The sequence below is a fragment of the Coregonus clupeaformis genome, unplaced genomic scaffold (genome assembly GCF_020615455.1).
Source record: "Coregonus clupeaformis isolate EN_2021a unplaced genomic scaffold, ASM2061545v1 scaf0276, whole genome shotgun sequence".
Lineage (NCBI taxonomy): Eukaryota > Metazoa > Chordata > Actinopteri > Salmoniformes > Salmonidae > Coregonus > Coregonus clupeaformis.
In genome coordinates, this window is record NW_025533731.1 from 370,001 (window position 1) to 394,000 (window position 24,000).

General features: G+C 46.7%; 1 protein-coding gene across 1 annotated transcript in view; it reads right to left on the reverse strand.

Moving 5' to 3' along the window:
• lrp6 (low density lipoprotein receptor-related protein 6) overlaps positions 1-24,000 on the reverse strand; it is a gene marked incomplete at its 5' end in the record, with an annotated part of 108,083 nt that overhangs the window by 2,400 nt on the left and 81,683 nt on the right. Inside the window, 1 exon segment of the mRNA XM_045214546.1 lies at positions 20,668-20,804. Coding sequence (XP_045070481.1) covers positions 20,668-20,804 — 137 coding nt within the window.

A 24,000-nucleotide genomic window follows, 5' to 3' on the forward strand; every position in this document is an offset into this window, starting at 1 on the left:
AGGGGTAATAACCAGACTATATACAAGGAGTACTGGTACTGAGTCAATGGGCAGGGGTACCAGGGAGTAGGGGTAATAACCAGACTATATACAAGGAGTACTGGTACTGAGTCAATGGGCAGGGAGTAGGGGTAATAACCAGACTATATACAAGGAGTACTGGTACTGAGTCAATGGACAGGGGTACCAGGGAGTAAGGGTAATAACCAGACTATATACAAGGAGTACTGGTACTGAGTCAATGGGCAGGGGTACCAGGGAGTAGGGGTAATAACCAGACTATATACAAGGAGTACTGGTACTGAGTCAATGGGCAGGGGTACCAGGGAGTAGGGTAATAACCAGACTATATACAAGGAGTACTGGTACTGAGTCAATGGGCAGTACCAGGGAGTAGGGGTAATAACCAGACTATATACAAGGAGTACTGGTACTGAGTCAATGGGCAGGGGTACCAGGGAGTAGGGGTAATAACCAGACTATATACAAGGAGTACTGGTACTGAGTCAATGGGCAGGGGTACCAGGGAGTAGGGGTAATAACCAGACTATATACAAGGAGTACTGGTACTGAGTCAATGGGCAGGGGCAGGGAGTAGGGGTAATAACCAGACTATATACAAGGAGTACTGGTACTGAGTCAATGGGCAGGGGTACCAGGGAGTAGGGGTAATAACCAGACTATATACAAGGAGTACTGGTACTGAGTCAATGGGCAGGGGTACCAGGGAGTAGGGGTAATAACCAGACTATATACAAGGAGTACTGGTACTGAGTCAATGGGCAGGGAGTAGGGGTAATAACCCGACTATATACAAGGAGTACTGGTACTGAGTCAATGGACAGGGGTACCAGGTAGTAGGGTAATAACCAGACTATATACAAGGAGTACTGGTACTGAGTCAATGGGCAGGTACAGGAGTAGGGGTAATAACCAGACTATATACAAGGAGTACTGGTACTGAGTCAATGGGCAGGGGTACCAGGGAGTAGGGGTAATAACCAGACTATATACAAGGAGTACTGGTACTGAGTCAATGGGCAGGGGTACCAGGGAGTAGGGGTAATAACCAGACTATATACAAGGAGTACTGGTACTGAGTCAATGGGCAGGGGTACCAGGGAGTAGGGGTAATAACCAGACTATATACAAGGAGTACTGGTACTGAGTCAATGGGCAGGGGTACCAGGGAGTAGGGGTAATAACCAGACTATATACAAGGAGTACTGGTACTGAGTCAATGGGCAGGGGTACCAGGGAGTAGGGGTAATAACCAGACTATATACAAGGAGTACTGGTACTGAGTCAATGGGCAGGGGTACCAGGTAGTAGGGGTAATAACCAGACTATATACAAGGAGTACTGGTACTGAGTCAATGGGCAGGGTCCAGGGAGTAGGGGTAATAACCAGACTATATACAAGGAGTACTGGTACTGAGTCAATGGGCAGGGAGTAGGGGTAATAACCCGACTATATACAAGGAGTACTGGTACTGAGTCAATGGACAGGGGTACCAGGTAGTAGGGGTAATAACCAGACTATATACAAGGAGTACCGGTACTGAGTCAATGGGCAGGGGTACCAGGGAGTAATAACCAGACTATATACAAGGAGTACTGGTACTGAGTCAATGGGCAGGGGTACCAGGGAGTAGGGGTAATAACCAGACTATATACAAGGAGTACTGGTACTGAGTCAATGGGCAGGGGTACCAGGGAGTAGGGGTAATAACCAGACTATATACAAGGAGTACTGGTACTGAGTCAATGGGCAGGGGTACCAGGGAGTAGGGGTAATAACCAGACTATATACAAGGAGTACTGGTACTGAGTCAATGGGCAGGGGTACCAGGGAGTAGGGGTAATAACCAGACTATATACAAGGAGTACTGGTACTGAGTCAATGGGCAGGGGTACCAGGGAGTAGGGGTAATAACCAGACTATATACAAGGAGTACTGGTACTGAGTCAATGGGCAGGGTACCAGGGAGTAGGGGGTAATAACCAGACTATATACAAGGAGTACTGGTACTGAGTCAATGGGCAGGGGTACCAGGAGTAGGGGTAATAACCAGACTATATACAAGGAGTACTGGTACTGAGTCAATGGGCAGGGGTACCAGGGAGTAGGGGTAATAACCAGACTATATACAAGGAGTACTGGTACTGAGTCAATGGGCAGGGGACCAGGAGTAGGGGTAATAACCAGACTATATACAAGGAGTACTGGTACTGAGTCAATGGGCAGGGTACCAGGGAGTAGGGGTAATAACCAGACTATATACAAGGAGTACTGGTACTGAGTCAATGGGCAGGGGTACCAGGGAGTAGGGGTAATAACCAGACTATATACAAGGAGTACTGGTACTGAGTCAATGGGCAGGGGTACGGAGTAGGGGTAATAACCAGACTATATACAAGGAGTACTGGTACTGAGTCAATGGGCAGGGGTACCAGGGAGTAGGGGTAATAACCAGACTATATACAAGGAGTACTGGTACTGAGTCAATGGGCAGGGGTAAGGGGGTAATAACCAGACTATATACAAGGAGTACTGGTACTGAGTCAATGGGCAGGGGTACCAGGGAGTAGGGGTAATAACCAGACTATATACAAGGAGTACTGGTACTGAGTCAATGGGCAGGGGTACCAGGGAGTAGGGAGTAATAACCAGACTATATACAAGGAGTACTGGTACTGAGTCAATGGGCAGGGGGTACCAGGGAGTAGGGGTAATAACCAGACTATATACAAGGAGTACTGGTACTGAGTCAATGGGCAGGGGTACCAGGGAGTAGGGGTAATAACCAGACTATATACAAGGAGTACTGGTACTGAGTCAATGGGCAGGGGTACCAGGGAGTAGGGGTAATAACCAGACTATATACAAGGAGTACTGGTACTGAGTCAATGGGCAGGGGTACCAGGGAGTAGGGGTAATAACCAGACTATATACAAGGAGTACTGGTACTGAGTCAATGGGCAGGGGTACCAGGGAGTAGGGGTAATAACCAGACTATATACAAGGAGTACTGGTACTGAGTCAATGGGCAGGGTACCAAGTAGGGGTAATAACCAGACTATATACAAGGAGTACTGGTACTGAGTCAATGGGCAGGGGTACCAGGTAGTAGGGGTAATAACCAGACTATATACAAGGAGTACTGGTACTGAGTCAATGGGCAGGGGTACCAGGGAGTAGGGGTAATAACCAGACTATATACAAGGAGTACTGGTACTGAGTCAATGGGCAGGTACCAGGGAGTAGGGGTAATAACCAGACTATATACAAGGAGTACTGGTACTGAGTCAATGGGCAGACAGGAGTAGGGGTAATAACCAGACTATATACAAGGAGTACTGGTACTGAGTCAATGGGCAGGGGTACCAGGGAGTAGGGGTAATAACCAGACTATATACAAGGAGTACTGGTACTGAGTCAATGGGCAGGGGTACCAGGGAGTAGGGGTAATAACCAGACTATATACAAGGAGTACTGGTACTGAGTCAATGGGCAGGGGTACCAGGGAGTAGGGGTAATAACCAGACTATATACAAGGAGTACTGGTACTGAGTCAATGGGCAGGGGTACCAGGGAGTAGGGGTAATAACCAGACTATATACAAGGAGTACTGGTACTGAGTCAATGGGCAGGGGTACCAGGAGTAGGGGTAATAACCAGACTATATACAAGGAGTACTGGTACTGAGTCAATGGGCAGGGGTACCAGGGAGTAGGGGAATAACCAGACTATATACAAGGAGTACTGGTACTGAGTCAATGGGCAGGGGTACCAGGGAGTAGGGGTAATAACCAGACTATATACAAGGAGTACTGGTACTGAGTCAATGGGCAGGGGTACCAGGAGTAGGGGTAATAACCAGACTATATACAAGGAGTACTGGTACTGAGTCAATGGGCAGGGGTACCAGGGAGTAGGGGTAATAACCAGACTATATACAAGGAGTACTGGTACTGAGTCAATGGGCAGGGGTACCAGGGAGTAGGGGGTAATAATCAGACTATATACAAGGAGTACTGGTACTGAGTCAATGGGCAGGGGTACCAGGAGTAGGGGTAATAACCAGACTATATACAAGGAGTACTGGTACTGAGTCAATGGGCAGGGGTACCAGGGAGTAGGGGTAATAACCAGACTATATACAAGGAGTACTGGTACTGAGTCAATGGGCAGGGGTACCAGGGAGTAGGGGTAATAACCAGACTATATACAAGGAGTACTGGTACTGAGTCAATGGGCAGGGTACCAGGGAGTAGGGGTAATAACCAGACTATATACAAGGAGTACTGGTACTGAGTCAATGGGCAGGGGTACCAGGGAGTAGGGGTAATAACCAGACTATATACAAGGAGTACTGGTACTGAGTCAATGGGCAGGGGTACCAGGGAGTAGGGGTAATAACCAGACTATATACAAGGAGTACTGGTACTGAGTCAATGGGCAGGGAGTAGGGGTAATAACCAGACTATATACAAGGAGTACTGGTACTGAGTCAATGGGCAGGGGTACCAGGGAGTAGGGGTAATAACCAGACTATATACAAGGAGTACTGGTACTGAGTCAATGGGGACAGGGAGTAGGGGTAATAACCAGACTATATACAAGGAGTACTGGTACTGAGTCAATGGGCAGGGGTACCAGGGAGTAGGGGTAATAACCAGACTATATACAAGGAGTACTGGTACTGAGTCAATGGGCAGGTAGTAGGGGTAATAACCAGACTATATACAAGGAGTACTGGTACTGAGTCAATGGGCAGGGGTACCAGGGAGTAGGGGTAATAACCAGACTATATACAAGGAGTACTGGTACTGAGTCAATGGGCAGGGGTACCAGGGAGTAGGGGTAATAACCAGACTATATACAAGGAGTACTGGTACTGAGTCAATGGGCAGGGGTACCAGGGAGTAGGGGTAATAACCAGACTATATACAAGGAGTACTGGTACTGAGTCAATGGGCAGGGGTACCAGGGAGTAGGGGTAATAACCAGACTATATACAAGGAGTACTGGTACTGAGTCAATGGGCAGGGTACCAGGGAGTAGGGGTAATAACCAGACTATATACAAGGAGTACTGGTACTGAGTCAATGGGCAGGGGTACCAGGGAGTAGGGGTAATAACCAGACTATATACAAGGAGTACTGGTACTGAGTCAATGGGCAGGGGTACCAGGGAGTAGGGGTAATAACCAGACTATATACAAGGAGTACTGGTACTGAGTCAATGGGAGGCAGGGAGTAGGGGGTAATAACCAGACTATATACAAGGAGTACTGGTACTGAGTCAATGGGCAGGGGTACCAGGGAGTAGGGGTAATAACCAGACTATATACAAGGAGTACTGGTACTGAGTCAATGGGCAGGGGTACCAGGGAGTAGGGGTAATAACCAGACTATATACAAGGAGTACTGGTACTGAGTCAATGGGCAGGGGGAGTAGGGGTAATAACCAGACTATATACAAGGAGTACTGGTACTGAGTCAATGGGCAGGGGTACCAGGGAGTAGGGGTAATAACCAGACTATATACAAGGAGTACTGGTACTGAGTCAATGGGCAGGGGTACCAGGGAGTAGGGGTAATAACCAGACTATATACAAGGAGTACTGGTACTGAGTCAATGGGCAGGGGTACCAGGGAGTAGGGGTAATAACCAGACTATATACAAGGAGTACTGGTACTGAGTCAATGGGCAGGGGTACCAGGGAGTAGGGGTAATAACCAGACTATATACAAGGAGTACTGGTACTGAGTCAATGGGCAGGGAGTAGGGGTAATAACCAGACTATATACAAGGAGTACTGGTACTGAGTCAATGGGCAGGGGTACCAGGGAGTAGGGGTAATAACCAGACTATATACAAGGAGTACTGGTACTGAGTCAATGGGCAGGGGAGTAGGGGGTAATAACCAGACTATATACAAGGAGTACTGGTACTGAGTCAATGGGCAGGGGTACCAGGGAGTAGGGGTAATAACCAGACTATATACAAGGAGTACTGGTACTGAGTCAATGGGCAGGGGTACCAGGGAGTAGGGGTAATAACCAGACTATATACAAGGAGTACTGGTACTGAGTCAATGGGCAGGGTACCAGGGAGTAGGGGTAATAACCAGACTATATACAAGGAGTACTGGTACTGAGTCAATGGGCAGGGTACCAGGGAGTAGGGGTAATAACCAGACTATATACAAGGAGTACTGGTACTGAGTCAATGGGCAGGGTACCAGGGAGTAGGGGTAATAACCAGACTATATACAAGGAGTACTGGTACTGAGTCAATGGGCAGGGAGTACCAGGAGTAGGGGTAATAACCAGACTATATACAAGGAGTACTGGTACTGAGTCAATGGGCAGGGAGTAGGGGTAATAACCAGACTATATACAAGGAGTACTGGTACTGAGTCAATGGGCAGGGGTACCAGGGAGTAGGGGTAATAACCAGACTATATACAAGGAGTACTGGTACTGAGTCAATGGGGGGGCAGGGAGTAGGGGTAATAACCAGACTATATACAAGGAGTACTGGTACTGAGTCAATGGGCAGGGGTACCAGGGAGTAGGGGTAATAACCAGACTATATACAAGGAGTACTGGTACTGAGTCAATGGGCAGGGGTACCAGGGAGTAGGGGTAATAACCAGACTATATACAAGGAGTACTGGTACTGAGTCAATGGGCAGGGGTACCAGGGAGTAGGGGTAATAACCAGACTATATACAAGGAGTACTGGTACTGAGTCAATGGGCAGGGGTACCAGGGAGTAGGGGGTAATAACCAGACTATATACAAGGAGTACTGGTACTGAGTCAATGGGCAGGAGTAGGGGTAATAACCAGACTATATACAAGGAGTACTGGTACTGAGTCAATGGGCAGGGGTACCAGGGAGTAGGGGTAATAACCAGACTATATACAAGGAGTACTGGTACTGAGTCAATGGGCAGGGGGTAGTAGGGGTAATAACCAGACTATATACAAGGAGTACTGGTACTGAGTCAATGGGCAGGGGTACCAGGTAGTAGGGGTAATAACCAGACTATATACAAGGAGTACTGGTACTGAGTCAATGGGCAGGAGTAGGGTAATAACCAGACTATATACAAGGAGTACTGGTACTGAGTCAATGGGCAGGGGTACCAGGGAGTAGGGGTAATAACCAGACTATATACAAGGAGTACTGGTACTGAGTCAATGGGCAGGGGTACCAGGGAGTAGGGGTAATAACCAGACTATATACAAGGAGTACTGGTACTGAGTCAATGGGCAGGGAGTAGGGGTAATAACCAGACTATATACAAGGAGTACTGGTACTGAGTCAATGGGCAGGGGTACCAGGAGTAGGGGTAATAACCAGACTATATACAAGGAGTACTGGTACTGAGTCAATGGGCAGGGGTACCAGGGAGTAGGGGTAATAACCAGACTATATACAAGGAGTACTGGTACTGAGTCAATGGGCAGGGGTACCAGGGAGTAGGGGTAATAACCAGACTATATACAAGGAGTACTGGTACTGAGTCAATGGGCAGGGGTACCAGGGAGTAGGGGTAATAACCAGACTATATACAAGGAGTACTGGTACTGAGTCAATGGGCAGGGGTACCAGGGAGTAGGGGTAATAACCAGACTATATACAAGGAGTACTGGTACTGAGTCAATGGGCAGGGGTACCAGGGAGTAGGGGTAATAACCAGACTATATACAAGGAGTACTGGTACTGAGTCAATGGGCAGGGGTACCAGGGAGTAGGGGTAATAACCAGACTATATACAAGGAGTACTGGTACTGAGTCAATGGGCAGGGGTACCAGGGAGTAGGGGTAATAACCAGACTATATACAAGGAGTACTGGTACTGAGTCAATGGGCAGGGGTACCAGGTAGTAGGGGTAATAACCAGACTATATACAAGGAGTACTGGTACTGAGTCAATGGGCAGGGGTACCAGGGAGTAGGGGTAATAACCAGACTATATACAAGGAGTACTGGTACTGAGTCAATGGGCAGGGGTACCAGGGAGTAGGGGTAATAACCAGACTATATACAAGGAGTACTGGTACTGAGTCAATGGGCAGGGAGTAGGGGTAATAACCAGACTATATACAAGGAGTACTGGTACTGAGTCAATGGGCAGGGTACCAGGGAGTAGGGGTAATAACCAGACTATATACAAGGAGTACTGGTACTGAGTCAATGGGCAGGGGTACCAGGGAGTAGGGGTAATAACCAGACTATATACAAGGAGTACTGGTACTGAGTCAATGGGCAGGGGTACCAGGGAGTAGGGGTAATAACCAGACTATATACAAGGAGTACTGGTACTGAGTCAATGGGCAGGGGTACCAGGGAGTAGGGGTAATAACCAGACTATATACAAGGAGTACTGGTACTGAGTCAATGGGCAGGGTACCAGGAGTAGGGGTAATAACCAGACTATATACAAGGAGTACTGGTACTGAGTCAATGGGCAGGGGTACCAGGGAGTAGGGGTAATAACCAGACTATATACAAGGAGTACTGGTACTGAGTCAATGGGACCAGGGAGTAGGGGTAATAACCAGACTATATACAAGGAGTACCGGTACTGAGTCAATGGGCAGGGGTACCAGGGAGTAGGGGTAATAACCAGACTATATACAAGGAGTACTGGTACTGAGTCAATGGGCAGGGGTACCAGGGAGTAGGGGTAATAACCAGACTATATACAAGGAGTACTGGTACTGAGTCAATGGGCAGGGGTACCAGGGAGTAGGGGTAATAACCAGACTATATACAAGGAGTACTGGTACTGAGTCAATGGGCAGGGGACCAGGAGTAGGGGTAATAACCAGACTATATACAAGGAGTACTGGTACTGAGTCAATGGGCAGGGAGTAGGGGGTAATAACCAGACTATATACAAGGAGTACTGGTACTGAGTCAATGGGCAGGGGTACCAGGGAGTAGGGGTAATAACCAGACTATATACAAGGAGTACTGGTACTGAGTCAATGGGCAGGGAGTAGGGGTAATAACCAGACTATATACAGGAGTACTGGTACTGAGTCAATGGGCAGGGGTACCAGGTAGTAGGGGTAATAACCAGACTATATACAAGGAGTACTGGTACTGAGTCAATGGGCAGGGGTACCAGGGAGTAGGGGTAATAACCAGACTATATACAAGGAGTACTGGTACTGAGTCAATGGGCAGGGGACAGGAGTAGGGGGTAATAACCAGACTATATACAAGGAGTACTGGTACTGAGTCAATGGGCAGGGGTACCAGGGAGTAGGGGTAATAACCAGACTATATACAAGGAGTACTGGTACTGAGTCAATGGGCAGGGGTACCAGGGAGTAGGGGTAATAACCAGACTATATACAAGGAGTACTGGTACTGAGTCAATGGGCAGGGAGTACCAGGGGGGTAATAACCAGACTATATACAAGGAGTACTGGTACTGAGTCAATGGGCAGGGAGTAGGGGTAATAACCAGACTATATACAAGGAGTACTGGTACTGAGTCAATGGGCAGGGGTACCAGGGTAGTAGGGGTAATAACCAGACTATATACAAGGAGTACTGGTACTGAGTCAATGGGCAGGGGTACCAGGTAGTAGGGGTAATAACCAGACTATATACAAGGAGTACTGGTACTGAGTCAATGGGCAGGGGTACCAGGGAGTAGGGGTAATAACCAGACTATATACAAGGAGTACTGGTACTGAGTCAATGGGCAGGGAGTAGGGGGTAATAACCAGACTATATACAAGGAGTACTGGTATGAGTCAATGGGCAGGGGTACCAGGGAGTAGGGGTAATAACCAGACTATATACAAGGAGTACTGGTACTGAGTCAATGGGCAGGGGTACCAGGGAGTAGGGGTAATAACCAGACTATATACAAGGAGTACTGGTACTGAGTCAATGGGCAGGGACCAGGGAGTAGGGGTAATAACCAGACTATATACAAGGAGTACTGGTACTGAGTCAATGGGCAGGGGTACCAGGGAGTAGGGGTAATAACCAGACTATATACAAGGAGTACTGGTACTGAGTCAATGGGCAGGGGTACCAGGGAGTAGGGGTAATAACCAGACTATATACAAGGAGTACTGGTACTGAGTCAATGGGGGCAGGGAGTAGGGGTAATAACCAGACTATATACAAGGAGTACTGGTACTGAGTCAATGGGCAGGGGTACCAGGGAGTAGGGGTAATAACCAGACTATATACAAGGAGTACTGGTACTGAGTCAATGGGCAGGGGTACCAGGGAGTAGGGGTAATAACCAGACTATATACAAGGAGTACTGGTACTGAGTCAATGGGCAGGGAGTAGGGGTAATAACCAGACTATATACAAGGAGTACTGGTACTGAGTCAATGGGCAGGGGTACCAGGGAGTAGGGGTAATAACCAGACTATATACAAGGAGTACTGGTACTGAGTCAATGGGCAGGGGTACCAGGGAGTAGGGGTAATAACCAGACTATATACAAGGAGTACTGGTACTGAGTCAATGGGCAGGGGTACCAGGGAAGTAGGGGTAATAACCAGACTATATACAAGGAGTACTGGTACTGAGTCAATGGGCAGGGTACCAGGGAGTAGGGGTAATAACCAGACTATATACAAGGAGTACTGGTACTGAGTCAATGGGCAGGGGTACCAGGGAGTAGGGGTAATAACCAGACTATATACAAGGAGTACTGGTACTGATTCAATGGACAGGGGTACCAGGTAGTAGGGGTAATAACCAGACTATATACAAGGAGTACTGGTACTGAGTCAATGGGCAGGGGTACCAGGGAGTAGGGGTAATAACCAGACTATATACAAGGAGTACTGGTACTGAGTCAATGGGCAGGGGTACCAGGTAGTAGGGGTAATAACCAGACTATATACAAGGAGTACTGGTACTGAGTCAATGGACAGGGGTACCAGGTAGTAGGGGTAATAACCAGACTATATACAAGGAGTACTGGTACTGAGTCAATGGGCAGGGGTACCAGGGAGTAGGGGTAATAACCAGACTATATACAAGGAGTACTGGTACTGAGTCAATGGGCAGGGGTACCAGGGAGTAGGGGTAATAACCAGACTATATACAAGGAGTACTGGTACTGAGTCAATGGGCAGGGAGTAGGGGTAATAACCAGACTATATACAAGGAGTACTGGTACTGAGTCAATGGGCAGGGGTACCAGGGAGTAGGGGTAATAACCAGACTATATACAAGGAGTACTGGTACTGAGTCAATGGGCAGGGGTACCAGGGAGTAGGGGTAATAACCAGACTATATACAAGGAGTACTGGTACTGAGTCAATGGGCAGGGAGTAGGGGTAATAACCAGACTATATACAAGGAGTACTGGTACTGAGTCAATGGGCAGGGGTACCAGGGAGTAGGGGTAATAACCAGACTATATACAAGGAGTACTGGTACTGAGTCAATGGGCAGGGGACGGAGTAGGGGGTAATAACCAGACTATATACAAGGAGTACTGAGTCAATGGGCAGGGGTACCAGGTAGTAGGGGTAATAACCAGACTATATACAAGGAGTACTGGTACTGAGTCAATGGGCAGGGGTACCAGGGAGTAGGGGTAATAACCAGACTATATACAAGGAGTACTGGTACTGAGTCAATGGGCAGGGGTACCAGGGAGTAGGGGTAATAACCAGACTATATACAAGGAGTACTGGTACTGAGTCAATGGGCAGGGGTACCAGGGAGTAGGGGTAATAACCAGACTATATACAAGGAGTACTGGTACTGAGGCAATGGGCAGGGGAGTAGGGGTAATAACCAGACTATATACAAGGAGTACAGGTACTGAGTCAATGGGCAGGGGTACCAGGGAGTAGGGGTAATAACCAGACTATATACAAGGAGTACTGGTACTGAGTCAATGGGCAGGGAGTAGGGGTAATAACCAGACTATATACAAGGAGTACTGGGTCAATGGGCAGGGGTACCAGGTAGTAGGGGTAATAACCAGACTATATACAAGGAGTACTGGTACTGAGTCAATGGGCAGGGGTACCAGGGAGTAGGGGTAATAACCAGACTATATACATGGAGTACTGGTACTGAGTCAATGGGCAGGGGAGTAGGGGTAATAACCAGACTATATACAAGGAGTACTGGTACTGAGTCAATGGGCAGGGGTACCAGGGAGTAGGGGTAATAACCAGACTATATACAAGGAGTACTGGTACTGAGTCAATGGGCAGGGGTACCAGGGAGTAGGGGTAATAACCAGACTATATACAAGGAGTACTGGTACTGAGTCAATGGGCAGGGAGTAGGGGTAATAACCAGACTATATACAAGGAGTACTGGTACTGAGTCAATGGGCAGGGAGTAGGGGTAATAACCAGACTATATACAAGGAGTACTGGTACTGAGTCAATGGGCAGGGGTACCAGGTAGTAGGGGTAATAATCAGACTATATACAAGGAGTACTGGTACTGAGTCAATGGGCAGGGGTACCAGGTAGTAGGGGTAATAACCAGACTATATACAAGGAGTACTGGTACTGAGTCAATGGGCAGGGGTACCAGGTAGTAGGGGTAATAACCAGACTATATACAAGGAGTACTGGTACTGAGTCAATGGGCAGGGGTACCAGGGAGTAGGGGTAATAACCAGACTATATACAAGGAGTACTGGTACTGAGTCAATGGGCAGGGAGTAGGGGTAATAACCAGACTATATACAAGGAGTACTGGGTCAATGGGCAGGGGTACCAGGTAGTAGGGGTAATAACCAGACTATATACAAGGAGTACTGGTACTGAGTCAATGGGCAGGGGTACCAGGGAGTAGGGGGTAATAACCAGACTATATACAAGGAGTACTGGTACTGAGTCAATGGGCAGAGGGAGTAGGGGTAATAACCAGACTATATACAAGGAGTACTGGGTCAATGGGCAGGGGTACCAGGTAGTAGGGGTAATAACCAGACTATATACAAGGAGTACTGGTACTGAGTCAATGGGCAGGGGTACCAGGGAGTAGGGGTAATAACCAGACTATATACAAGGAGTACTGGTACTGAGTCAATGGGCAGGGAGTAGGGGTAATAACCAGACTATATACAAGGAGTACTGGTACTGAGTCAATGGGCAGGGGTACCAGGGAGTAGGGGTAATAACCAGACTATATACAAGGAGTACTGGTACTGAGTCAATGGGCAGGGGTACCAGGAGTAGGGGTAATAACCAGACTATATACAAGGAGTACTGGTACTGAGTCAATGGGCAGGGAGTAGGGGTAATAACCAGACTATATACAAGGAGTACTGGTACTGAGTCAATGGGCAGGGGTACCAGGGAGTAGGGGTAATAACCAGACTATATACAAGGAGTACTGGTACTGAGTCAATGGGCAGGGGTACCAGGTAGTAGGGGTAATAACCAGACTATATACAAGGAGTACTGGTACTGAGTCAATGGACGGGTACCAGGAAGTAGGGGTAATAACCAGACTATATACAAGGAGTACTGGTACTGAGTCAATGGGCAGGGGTACCAGGGAGTAGGGGTAATAACCAGACTATATACAAGGAGTACTGGTACTGAGTCAATGGGCAGGGGTACCAGGGAGTAGGGGTAATAACCAGACTATATACAAGGAGTACTGGTACTGATTCAATGGACAGGGGTACCAGGTAGTAGGGGTAATAACCAGACTATATACAAGGAGTACTGGTACTGAGTCAATGGGCAGGGGTACCAGGGAGTAGGGGTAATAACCAGACTATATACAAGGAGTACTGGTACTGAGTCAATGGGCAGGGGTACCAGGTAGTAGGGGTAATAACCAGACTATATACAAGGAGTACTGGTACTGAGTCAATGGACAGGGGTACCAGGGAGTAGGGGTAATAACCAGACTATATACAAGGAGTACTGGTACTGAGTCAATGGGCAGGGAGTAGGGGTAATAACCAGACTATATACAAGGAGTACTGGTACTGAGTCAATGGGCAGGGGTACCAGGGAGTAGGGGTAATAACCAGACTATATACAAGGAGTACTGGTACTGAGTCAATGGGCAGGGGTACCAGGGAGTAGGGGTAATAACCAGACTATATACAAGGAGTACTGGTACTGAGTCAATGGGCAGGGGTACCAGGGAGTAGGGGTAATAACCAGACTATATACAAGGAGTACTGGTACTGAGTCAATGGGCAGGGGTACCAGGGAGTAGGGGTAATAACCAGACTATATACAAGGAGTACTGGTACTGAGTCAATGGGCAGGGGTACCAGGGAGTAGGGGTAATAACCAGACTATATACAAGGAGTACTGGTACTGAGTCAATGGGCAGGGAGTAGGGGTAATAACCAGACTATATACAAGGAGTACAGGTACTGAGTCAATGGGCAGGGGTACCAGGGAGTAGGGGTAATAACCAGACTATATACAAGGAGTACTGGTACTGAGTCAATGGGCAGGGAGTAGGGGTAATAACCAGACTATATACAAGGAGTACTGGGTCAATGGGCAGGGGTACCAGGTAGTAGGGGTAATAACCAGACTATATACAAGGAGTACTGGTACTGAGTCAATGGGCAGGGGTACCAGGGAGTAGGGTAATAACCAGACTATATACATGGAGTACTGGTACTGAGTCAATGGGCAGGGAGTAGGGGTAATAACCAGACTATATACAAGGAGTACTGGTACTGAGTCAATGGGCAGGGGTACCAGGGAGTAGGGGTAATAACCAGACTATATACAAGGAGTACTGGTACTGAGTCAATGGGCAGGGGTACCAGGGAGTAGGGGTAATAACCAGACTATATACAAGGAGTACTGGTACTGAGTCAATGGGCAGGAGTAGGGGTAATAACCAGACTATATACAAGGAGTACTGGTACTGAGTCAATGGGCAGGGAGTAGGGGTAATAACCAGACTATATACAAGGAGTACTGGTACTGAGTCAATGGGCAGGGGTACCAGGGAGTAGGGGTAATAACCAGACTATATACAAGGAGTACTGGTACTGAGTCAATGGGCAGGGGTACCAGGGAGTAGGGTAATAACCAGACTATATACAGGGAGTACTGGTACTGAGTCAATGGGCAGGGGTACCAGGGAGTAGGGGTAATAACCAGACTATATACAAGGAGTACTGGTACTGAGTCAATGGGCAGGGGTACCAGGGAGTAGGGGTAATAACCAGACTATATACAAGGAGTACTGGTACTGAGTCAATGGGCAGGGAGTAGGGGTAATAACCAGACTATATACAAGGAGTACTGGTACTGAGTCAATGGGCAGGGGTACCAGGGAGTAGGGGTAATAACCAGACTATATACAAGGAGTACTGGTACTGAGTCAATGGGCAGGTGTACCAGGTAGTAGGGGTAATAATCAGACTATATACAAGGAGTACTGGTACTGAGTCAATGGGCAGGGGTACCAGGTAGTAGGGGTAATAACCAGACTATATACAAGGAGTACTGGTACTGAGTCAATGGGCAGGGGTACCAGGGAGTAGGGGTAATAACCAGACTATATACAAGGAGTACTGGTACTGAGTCAATGGGCAGGGAGTAGGGGTAATAACCAGACTATATACAAGGAGTACTGGGTCAATGGGCAGGGGTACCAGGTAGTAGGGGTAATAACCAGACTATATACAAGGAGTACTGGTACTGAGTCAATGGGCAGGGGTACCAGGGAGTAGGGGTAATAACCAGACTATATACAAGGAGTACTGGTACTGAGTCAATGGGCAGGGAGTAGGGGTAATAACCAGACTATATACAAGGAGTACTGGTACTGAGTCAATGGGCAGGGGTACCAGGGAGTAGGGGTAATAACCAGACTATATACAAGGAGTACTGGTACTGAGTCAATGGGCAGGGGTACCAGGGAGTAGGGGTAATAACCAGACTATATACAAGGAGTACTGGTACTGAGTCAATGGGCAGGGAGTAGGGGTAATAACCAGACTATATACAAGGAGTACTGGTACTGAGTCAATGGGCAGGGGTACCAGGGAGTAGGGGTAATAACCAGACTATATACAAGGAGTACTGGTACTGAGTCAATGGGCAGGGGTACCAGGTAGTAGGGGTAATAACCAGACTATATACAAGGAGTACTGGTACTGAGTCAATGGACAGGGGTACCAGGAAGTAGGGGTAATAACCAGACTATATACAAGGAGTACTGGTACTGAGTCAATGGGCAGGGGTACCAGGGAGTAGGGGTAATAACCAGACTATATACAAGGAGTACTGGTACTGAGTCAATGGGCAGGGGTACCAGGGAGTAGGGGTAATAACCAGACTATATACAAGGAGTACTGGTACTGATTCAATGGACAGGGGTACCAGGTAGTAGGGTAATAACCAGACTATATACAAGGAGTACTGGTACTGAGTCAATGGGCAGGGGTACCAGGGAGTAGGGGTAATAACCAGACTATATACAAGGAGTACTGGTACTGAGTCAATGGGCAGGGGTACCAGGTAGTAGGGGTAATAACCAGACTATATACAAGGAGTACTGGTACTGAGTCAATGGACAGGGGTACCAGGTAGTAGGGGTAATAACCAGACTATATACAAGGAGTACTGGTACTGAGTCAATGGGCAGGGGTACCAGGGAGTAGGGGTAATAACCAGACTATATACAAGGAGTACTGGTACTGAGTCAATGGGCAGGGGTACCAGGGAGTAGGAGTAATAACCAGACTATATACAAGGAGTACTGGTACTGAGTCAATGGACAGGGGTACCAGGTAGTAGGGGTAATAACCAGACTATATACAAGGAGTACTGGTACTGGAGTCAATGGGCAGGGGTACCAGGGAGTAGGGGTAATAACCAGACTATATACAAGGAGTACTGGTACTGAGTCAATGGGCAGGGGTACCAGGGAGTAGGGGTAATAACCAGACTATATACATGGAGTACTGGTACTGAGTCAATGGGCAGGGAGTAGGGGTAATAACCAGACTATATACAAGGAGTACTGGTACTGAGTCAATGGGCAGGGGTACCAGGGAGTAGGGGTAATAACCAGACTATATACAAGGAGTACTGGTACTGAGTCAATGGGCAGGGGTACCAGGGAGTAGGGGTAATAACCAGACTATATACAAGGAGTACTGGTACTGAGTCAATGGACAGGGGTACCAGGTAGTAGGGGTAATAACCAGACTATATACAAGGAGTACTGGTACTGAGTCAATGGGCAGGGGTACCAGGGAGTAGGGGTAATAACCAGACTATATACAAGGAGTACTGGTACTGAGTCAATGGGCAGGGGTACCAGGGAGTAGGGGTAATAACCAGACTATATACAAGGAGTACTGGTACTGAGTCAATGGGCAGGGAGTAGGGGTAATAACCAGACTATATACAAGGAGTACTGGTACTGAGTCAATGGGCAGGGGTACCAGGGAGTAGGGGTAATAACCAGACTATATACAAGGAGTACTGGTACTGAGTCAATGGGCAGGGGTACCAGGGAGTAGGGGTAATAACCAGACTATATACAAGGAGTACTGGTACTGAGTCAATGGGCAGGGGTACCAGGGAGTAGGGGTAATAACCAGACTATATACAAGGAGTACTGGTACTGAGTCAATAGGCAGGGGTACCAGGGAGTAGGGGTAATAACCAGACTATATACAAGGAGTACTGGTACTGAGTCAATGGGCAGGGGTACCAGGGAGTAGGGGTAATAACCAGACTATATACAAGGAGTACTGGTACTGAGTCAATGGGCAGGGAGTAGGGGTAATAACCAGACTATATACAAGGAGTACAGGTACTGAGTCAATGGGCAGGGGTACCAGGGAGTAGGGGTAATAACCAGACTATATACAAGGAGTACTGGTACTGAGTCAATGGGCAGGGGTACCAGGGAGTAGGGGTAATAACCAGACTATATACAAGGAGTACTGGTACTGAGTCAATGGGCAGGGGTACAGGGAGTAGGGGTAATAACCAGACTATATACAAGGAGTACTGGTACTGAGTCAATGGGCAGGGGTACCAGGGAGTAGGGGTAATAACCAGACTATATACAAGGAGTACTGGTACTGAGTCAATGGGCAGGCAGGAGTAGGGGTAATAACCAGACTATATACAAGGAGTACTGGTACTGAGTCAATGGGCAGGGAGTAGGGGTAATAACCAGACTATATACAAGGAGTACTGGTACTGAGTCAATGGGCAGGGGTACCAGGGAGTAGGGGTAATAACCAGACTATATACAAGGAGTACTGGTACTGAGTCAATGGGCAGGGAAGGAGTAGGGGTAATAACCAGACTATATACAAGGAGTACTGGTACTGAGTCAATGGGCAGGGAGTAGGGGTAATAACCAGACTATATACAAGGAGTACTGGTACTGAGTCAATGGGCAGGGGTACCAGGGAGTAGGGGTAATAACCAGACTATATACAAGGAGTACTGGTACTGAGTCAATGGGCAGGGAGTAGGGGTAATAACCAGACTATATACAAGGAGTACTGGTACTGAGTCAATGGGCAGGGGTACCAGGGAGTAGGGGTAATAACCAGACTATATACAAGGAGTACTGGTACTGAGTCAATGGGCAGGGGTACCAGGGAGTAGGGGTAATAACCAGACTATATACAAGGAGTACTGGTACTGAGTCAATGGGCAGGGAGTAGGGGTAATAACCAGACTATATACAAGGAGTACTGGTACTGAGTCAATGGGCAGGGAGTAGGGGTAATAACCAGACTATATACAAGGAGTACTGGTACTGAGTCAATGGGCAGGGGTACCAGGGAGTAGGGGTAATAACCAGACTATATACAAGGAGTACTGGTACTGAGTCAATGGGCAGGGGTACCAGGGAGTAGGGGTAATAACCAGACTATATACAAGGAGTACTGGTACTGAGTCAATGGGCAGGGGTACCAGGGAGTAGGGGTAATAACCAGACTATATACAAGGAGTACTGGTACTGAGTCAATGGGCAGGGAGTAGGGGTAATAACCAGACTATATACAAGGAGTACTGGTACTGAGTCAATGGGCAGGGGTACCAGGGAGTAGGGGTAATAACCAGACTATATACAAGGAGTACTGGTACTGAGTCAATGGGCAGGGGTACCAGGGAGTAGGGGTAATAACCAGACTATATACAAGGAGTACTGGTACTGAGTCAATGGGCAGGGGTACCAGGGAGTAGGGGTAATAACCAGACTATATACAAGGAGTACTGGTACTGAGTCAATGGGCAGGGGTACCAGGGAGTAGGGGTAATAACCAGACTATATACAAGGAGTACTGGTACTGAGTCAATGGGCAGGGAGTAGGGGTAATAACCAGACTATATACAAGGAGTACTGGTACTGAGTCAATGGGCAGGGGTACCAGGGAGTAGGGGTAATAACCAGACTATATACAAGGAGTACTGGTACTGAGTCAATGGGCAGGACCAGGGAGTAGGGGTAATAACCAGACTATATACAAGGAGTACTGGTACTGAGTCAATGGGCAGGGGTACCAGGGAGTAGGGGTAATAACCAGACTATATACAAGGAGTACTGGTACTGAGTCAATGGGCTCTCGACCTTCGCCTCTACCGAATCCGTAGGGGAGTAGCAGCGATGGGACAAGACTGTAACTACCAATTGGATATCACGAAATTGGGGAGGAAAAAGGGGTACCAATAAAAAAGTAAAATGTAATAATAATTGCATCCTGCTGAACGCGCCCCAGGTTGTTAGCTATAGCTAGCTAATGAGGTAACATGACTGAACAAGGTGTAGCCCTAAACAAATGGCTAACGGTCCGGTCCGCAAGTAGCCTAGTTTCAGAACAGCCTGCGATATGCTTCATGAATGTAAAACGCGACCCGTCAATGCACGACAGAAATAAAATAATTGAGTGCCGGTATTATGGGTCATATCTTTTGACCGGTACGGGCTAGAATCAAGACGTTTTTTCTGAGGAAGAGGGGGGGGGGCTTGGCTACAGAACCTGGCTATGAAATGCAGTCGGGAAGAGTGGGAGGGTTGAACGAGACTACAAATTCAAAGAGACAACTTTTCTATACTGAAGAAGATCCCTAGACTGTTGTTTTACAATTAAAGTCAATGCTGCTATAGTTTTTAATTTAGTAAAGCAGCTTGTGTTTCTTAACCAGGTCAAGGGTCGCTAACTAGAAGGCTGCTGGTGACTGGTTAGCTAAGGGGAAGCAGGAGAGTCGCCTGCGCAATATGTATAACCAGTCCACTTAGTAGTCAGGTTGTCGTCTGAGATCATTTAGTCTCGTTTTAGTCAACTGAAATGAAAAATTATTTCCTTTAGTTCTAGTTTTTTCACGGTCTGTTTAGTCAGTTATAGTCTTGTCAAAAGTTTAACAAATATTTTAGTCCCTATTTTTGTTGACGAAATTAACACTGGTGTAAGGTGTGTGTGTAATGTGTGTGTGTGTGTATGTAAGGTGTGTGTGTGTGTGTGTGTGTGTGTAAGTGTGTGTGTGTGTGTGTGTGTGTGTGCGTGTGTCTGTAAGGTGTGTGTGTGTGTCTGTAATGTGTGTGTGTGTGTGTGTCTCTAAGGTGTGTGTGTGTGTGTGTGTGTGTGTGTGTATGTGTGTAAGGTGTGTGTGTGTGTGTCTGTAAGGTGTGTGTGTGTGTGTGTCGTACCGGGGGGAAGTAAGTGCCCTTGGTGGAGGAGGAGCTTGAGGAGGAGGCTCCGGTCACGTGGGCGCGGTCGTACGGTGGGCCGCTGGACCCGCCCATGATGCTCAACGAACCAATCACAGACTTCCCCCTGGACATACCTGAAGGGGGGGAGGGGGTATTAGTCAATAACACAAAGAAAATCATACATTTCTCATATAACACTAACAGTAAACAAACTGAGGTTTGGACTGGGTTTATGAGGAGAGACCTGGGGGGTGTGGTGTGCTGTGTGTATATGAGAGGTGTGTGTGTGTATATGAGAGGTGTGTGTGTGTGTGTGTGTATATATGAGGTGTGTATGTATATGAGAGGTGTGTGTGTGTGTGTATATGAGGTGTGTGTGTATATGAGAGGTGTGTGTGTATATGAGAGGTGTGTGTGTATATGAGAGGTGTGTGTGTATATGAGAGGTGTGTGTGTGTGTGTGTGTGTGTGGGGCGTGTGTGTGTATATGAGAGGTGTGTGTGTGTGTGTGTGTGTGTGTGTGTGTGTGTGTGGCGTGTGCAGGCCTCTAAATTAACAAATTCATTGGTAGCACAACTTTAAAAAGTTAGGAGCAACAGAAAATACGTTTATTTGATTGAGATACAGCCTATATTGAGCCTATATGAATTCTAGCTACTGTGCCCTAGAAACTAATACGTAACACTGGAAATACATGAGTTTATTATAAACTCAGCAAAAAAAAGAAACGTCCTCTCACTGTCAACTGCGTTTATTTTCAGCAAACTTAACAAGTGTAAATATTTGAATGAACATAACAAGATTCAACAACTGAGACATAAACTGAACAAACTAACAGAAATTGAATAATGTGTCCCTGAACATAGGGGTGGGGGGGTCAAAATCAAAAGTAACAGTCAGTATCTGGTGTGGCCACCAGCTGCATTAAGTACTGCAGTGCATCTCCTCCTCATGGACTGCACCAGATTTGCCAGTTCTTGCTGTGAGATGTTACCCCACTCTTCCACCAAGGCACCTGCAAGTTCCCAGACATTTCTGGGGGGAATGGCCCTAGCCCTCACCCTCCGATCCAACAGGTCCCAGATGTGCTCAATGGGATTGAGATCCGGGCTCTTCGCTGGCCATGGCAGAACACTGACATTCCTGTCTTGCAGGAAATCACGCACAGAACGAGCAGTATAGCTGGTGGCATTGTCATGCTGGAGGGTCATGTGAGGATGAGCCTGCAGGAAGGGTACCACATGAGGGAGGAGGATGTCTTCCCTGTAACGCACAGCGTTGAGATTGCCTGCAATGACAACAAGCTCAGTCCGATGATGCTGTGACACACCGCCCCAGACCATGACGGACCCTCCACCTCCAAATCGATCCCGCTCCAGAGTACAGGCCTCGGTGTAACACTCATTCCTTCGACGATAAACGCGAATCCGACCATCCCCCCTGGCGAGACAAAACCACGACTCGTCAGTGAAGAGCACTTTTTGCCAGTCCTGTCTGGTCCAGCGACGGTGGGTTTGTGCCCGTAGGTGACGTTGTTGCCGGTGATGTCTGGTGAGGACCTGCCCTCAGTCCAGTCTCTCTCAGCCTATTGCGGACAGTCTGAGCACTGATGGAGGGATTGTGCGTTCCTGGTGTAACTCGGGCAGTTGTTGTTGCCATCCTGTACCTGTCCCGCAGGTGTGATGTTCGGATGTACCGATCCTGTGCAGGTGTTGTTACACGTGGTCTGCCACTGCGAGGACGATCAGCTGTCCGTCCTGTCTCCCTGTAGCGCTGTCTTAGGCGTCTCACAGTACGGACATTGCAATGTATTGTCCTGGCCACATATGCAGGCCTCATGCCTCCTTGCAGCATGCCAAAGGCACGTTCATTAATAGTTTATGGTTCATTGAACAAGCATGGGAAACAGTGTTTAAACCCTTTACAATGAAGATCTGTGAAGTTATTTGGATTTTTACAAATTATCTTTGAAAGACAGGGTCCTGAAAAAGGGACGTTTCTTTTTTTTGCTGAGTTTAAAAGCTAAAATGTTGATACGAAAACCTGTCGTTGAAATGACAAAGTCATCTGTGGAGTATTAGGTTTCCACATGGTGGAAAGGTACTATTCTTCTATTGAGATGCTTTACATTGGAAATTGTACACTGTCTCTTTAAAAACGTCAGGGTTTGTGATGACACCCAAGAGATCTGTCATTCATTGCTATGATCATTGATCTCCTGCCAAAGCCTTGCCTGGCTTAACGCTACGCCGAGCCCACAGACACTAGTTTCCTCTCCGCAATGAGTTCTGTATGTAGCGAAGGACAGAACAGCGGTAGAATGGAGTCATCAGGCTAGAAGAAGCTATCCCTTTTCCTTTCCTTGGTAGGAACATATTTCACTGATATTAACCCCTAGAGGCTATATAGACCTATATATTTAAATGATATTAACCCCTAGAGGCTATATAGACCTATATATTTAAATGATATTAACCCCTAGAGGCTATATAGACCTATATATTTAAATGATATTAACCCCTAGAGGCTATATAGACCTATATATTTAAATGATATTAACTACCTAGAGGCTATATAGACCTATATATTTAAATGATATTAACCCCTAGAGGCTATATAGACCTATATATTTAAATGATATTAACCCCTAGAGGCTATATAGACCTATATATTTAAATGATATTAACCCCTAGAGGCTATATAGACCTATATATTTAAATGATATTAACCCCTAGAGGCTATATAGACCTATATATTTAAATGATATTAACACCTAGAGGCTATATAGACCTATATATTTAAATGATATTAACTACCTAGAGGCTATATAGACCTATATATTTAAATGATATTAACTACCTAGAGGCTATATAGACCTATATATTTAAATGATATTAACTACCTAGAGGCTATATAGACCTATATATTTAAATGATATTAACACCTAGAGGCTATATAGACCTATATATTTAAATGATATTAACTACCTAGAGGCTATATAGACCTATATATTTAAATGATATTAACTACCTAGAGGCTATATAGACCTATATATTTAAATGATATTAACACCTAGAGGCTATATAGACCTATATATTTAAATGATATTAACACCTAGAGGCTATATAGACCTATATATTTAAATGATATTAACTACCTAGAGGCTATATAGACCTATATATTTAAATGATATTAACCCCTAGAGGCTATATAGACCTATATATTTAAATGATATTAACTACCTAGAGGCTATATAGACCTATATATTTAAATGATATTAACACCTAGAGGCTATATAGACCTATATATTTAAATGATATTAACTACCTA